Raw genomic sequence first — 3,657 nt, forward strand, 5'->3', positions numbered from 1 at the left:
CCACATGACAGACAATTTGCGGTCAGGGCCCAACTGAGGACCACTTAAGATTGATAAGATCTTTGAGTACGCACGGTACGATTGACCACTTGTATGTGTCTGTTTAAGATAAACGGTGGCAAGAGTAACTAGTGTCTTTGCATCATTCATTTGGGTTTTTAGCTCTCACAGTAGGCCTTTTTCTAATCCATACTACTTTCTTGAATGGATCATTATCCTATAATGTCCAAGATCCAAAAATCGCCGCCAGTATTAGGTCCTTTTCTTCAGCTGAAATGCAGATTGTTGCCATATTTGTTGTCTTAATTGTCTATTTGCAGGCCATAAATTAAAATGTCACAACCAAATGAGGAATTCATAGTTTTAAAACTGGGTAACTTCACTAGAGTATTGATGAGCTTTTTAGAGGGAATTTGTTCCGTACCTCTCAAGGTGACCGGGGTCCTTCTTTTATAGCTGCTCGGGCATTCTGTCGCACAAGGATTCTCTTCCTGATATTGAGCGCGGGATCTTCTCCTGGTATCACGGAGATAGGATCGCGCCCATCTTGAGCCCTCATCCGATCCCGTGAGCTTCGGGGTCGGAGATCTTATCCCAAGATATCCGGGATGAGGCCCGTCCTTGCGATGGTCGGTCTGGCAAGGTGGTCCGCCCGACGCATGCCCGGAACGCTGATGAGTCGTCCGAACCGACTCAACCTTTGTCTCGGTTTAGCGAATCATGCCTCGGACTTGACATATCCTTTTGTGACCCGAGGCATTAAGTCCGAGTCTGCGGACTTGTATTTTTTATCCCCAACAGTTGCCATATTTGTTGTCTTAATTGTCTATTTGCAGGCCATAAATTAAAATGTCACAACCAAATGAGGAATTCATAGTTTTAAAACTGGGTAACTTCACTAGAAACTCGGCCAAGTGAACTGGACTAATGTACAAGATTTCCACTTGAAACTCGTTAGGGAGCTCGATTGAGTTATGACTTGGTCAGCCTTGTCGAGTCAGCTCACTGACTCAGTCGCGTCAAACCAAATAACTTGCTTGAGTAGTGTTCATTTTAAAACTGATACCAATATACCATGCAAGTGATTGCATCCGGCCTCAAACTATGCATGGAGCGAGGCCTTAACAGCGTGGAAGTGGAAAGCGACTCATCAGCGGTGGAGCTGTTCTCGAAAGACGCTCAAGTCCCATGGAACATCATGTACTGGAAAAGGCAATTTGATATCATCAAGGGCACAGCCAGAATCACAATCAAGTACATCCCACGAGAAGCTAACAGAGTGGCGGATAGTCTGGCTCAGATTGGTAGCACTTCTCAGCAGGACATGGTTCTATCTGAGCTGGCAGCCCTCCCCCATACTTCCCGATGGGAGTTAGTGCTCGACCGGTCTGGTCTGCGAGCGATTAGGGTCAGTAAAACAATTCTGTGAGGACAAGAGGGTATTTCGGAGACCTGTTTGTAGTACTTGTTTGGCTGCGGGTTCTGAGGTGCTACTTGTGTGGATGAATAAGGTTGCTGCTGGTTGTATGTTGGGGAGATTGGTTGTGGTCTGAATTGTCATCTGGAATTGCTGAAGGTTGATTTGGCCAGATGTTTTGAAAATAAAATAAAATTTGCGTAGCCGGTTGCCGGGGAAGAGCGACATTCATAGCTAGCAGTCGGCGGTAAGTTGTTTCGTGCAGGTGCTAAAAGTAGTTTGTTCGGGAGATTTCTGATTGTTTGGCAGTCGTAGCTCAGGCAACTGTTTCATTGCGAGTGGAGTTTAGGGTGGTAGTTGCGGACGGGCTGCTATCCTCTTCTCGTGGTCTGTCTGCTATCACGTTCTTGTTGGAGTTTTGGGGTGACAGGCAGGCTGTCTGCTATCCTGTTCCTGCAGGCGCAACGCTCAGGCTGAGGGGGTTCAGAGATACAGGGATTTCTTTCAACTCTAAGAAGTTCTTGTCATTGTTTTTGCAGGCCAGGTTTCGGCAGCTAGCAGTGATTTTGAATGTACCCTGATTTATGGAGGAGGGATGGTTCCTTCCTGTGCTTCTGAATGCTCCCCGATCTGTGGAGCAGGGTATGTCTCCAAGCAGTACAGAGAGGTTGGTTTGGAGTATTCTTTCTTTTCCATTTTATGGTTTCTATTTAGGCGATATGATAGGTGAAGCCCGATGTTTTTGTGGAGCCCACCTGAAAGTTTGGCTGTACATCCTCTGTTCATATTATCAAAGATATTGGTGTGTGACCCCTTCTTTTGAAAAGAAAAAATAAAATGATTTGCATCCTGTATTCAAATTTTTATAAAACATTTCAATAATTTAATCATTTGAATCAAGATCTTCTGCTTTCCACGAACACAAAAAAAAATCCATCTATTGCAATATGGTTGGGCCACATCATCACATACTGCAGTCAATGCAGCAGTGCTGACAACTTTAGTGATAATGTGGACCAATCATAACATAAAGAAAAAAAATACCTGTTTATGGCAAGCAGAAAATCTGAATTGTAATTATTATTTACTAATTGATCTTATCATCCAAAATTAATGTCAAGTTGGTATGGACGTCAAGTTGAATTTTTGGATTTTTGAACTATGGAAAATTGTGAAATTGTATGGTTTCGTACCATTTGAATCAAAATATTACAATTCCAATGGCTACATGTGATGGAGATTTTTGGGCCAATATGTACAAAAAATAATGACCCTTAAAAATAGTAAAAAAAAAAAAAAGTCAACCCCAAGTCAAAGTGGGATATTACATCTTTAAAGAGGTGGGTCCCACCCCCCCTCTCTCTCTCAATGTCCGCTCCCTTCCGGATCAAATTGAGTAGCTCCATAGAGACACGTCGGCACCTTCTTCCACGTCATCCCACGAGACAAATGGAGGGGGAGAAAGCAGCAGCCCCTCTGCCATGCTGGCAAGCAATCCCGGCATGTCGAAAATGGCTTCCTCATCCATGTACAACACATTCTCCAGTGGGGAAAGATTTACACACTTCACCGGATCCTTTTCATTCCTTCTATTGATTTCAGATTTCAAAGGATGGAACGCTTCGGCAGCAGATTTCGAAGGACGGAATCTTTCCGCGGCCTCAGCCGCAGTTTTCTGAATGTCTTTAACACTGCTAGAACCAGGAACGGGCAGAAGCCAAACAGAGTCGGCGAAATTGAGACAGGCCGATCGGCCTCTAAGGGCCAGGGCGGCCACATCATGGGCACGTGCAGCCATCTCAGCTGTCGGGAAAGTCCCGAGCCATATCCTCGTCTTCTTGCACGGTTCCCGCATCTCGCACACCCACTTCCCTCCATTCCTCTGCCGGACACCCTTGTAGATGGGATGTCGCGTCTCACGGAATTTCATCCGTCCGGCCCGTCGTTTAGGAGGACTGGTCTCGATGGTGGCGATCATCTCCTCATCCGAGATACCTTGATGGGTTCCACTGCTGGACGGTGATAAGTTCTCCAGTGGGCCATATGGTCGGAAATTGGAGCTGTAGCTGGAAGCCTGCATAGGGAAATTAGTGAGAGTTGAAAGAAGCTGAAGTGTCGAGATCATGGGATTTGTAACTTTTCCTGTGAAAAAAACAGAGGAATTGGAAAGGATTTTATATGAGGCGAGGAGTGCAAGATGCTTTGTATGCATACACAGAAGATGGCCGAGTCTACTTAGC

At 45.3% G+C, this 3,657-nt stretch overlaps 1 protein-coding gene across 1 annotated transcript; it reads right to left on the reverse strand.

The window, feature by feature from the left end:
* Positions 1-2,477: 2,477 nt before the first annotated feature.
* On the reverse strand, positions 2,478-3,657 carry LOC131248484 (dehydration-responsive element-binding protein 1A-like). The gene has a single exon (XM_058248766.1). The coding sequence runs from the start codon at positions 3,627-3,629 to the stop codon at positions 2,805-2,807; it is 825 nt and encodes a 274-aa protein (XP_058104749.1). The 5' UTR covers positions 3,630-3,657; the 3' UTR covers positions 2,478-2,804.

Source organism: Magnolia sinica, chromosome 6 (assembly GCF_029962835.1).
Source record: "Magnolia sinica isolate HGM2019 chromosome 6, MsV1, whole genome shotgun sequence".
Classification (NCBI taxonomy): domain Eukaryota; kingdom Viridiplantae; phylum Streptophyta; class Magnoliopsida; order Magnoliales; family Magnoliaceae; genus Magnolia; species Magnolia sinica.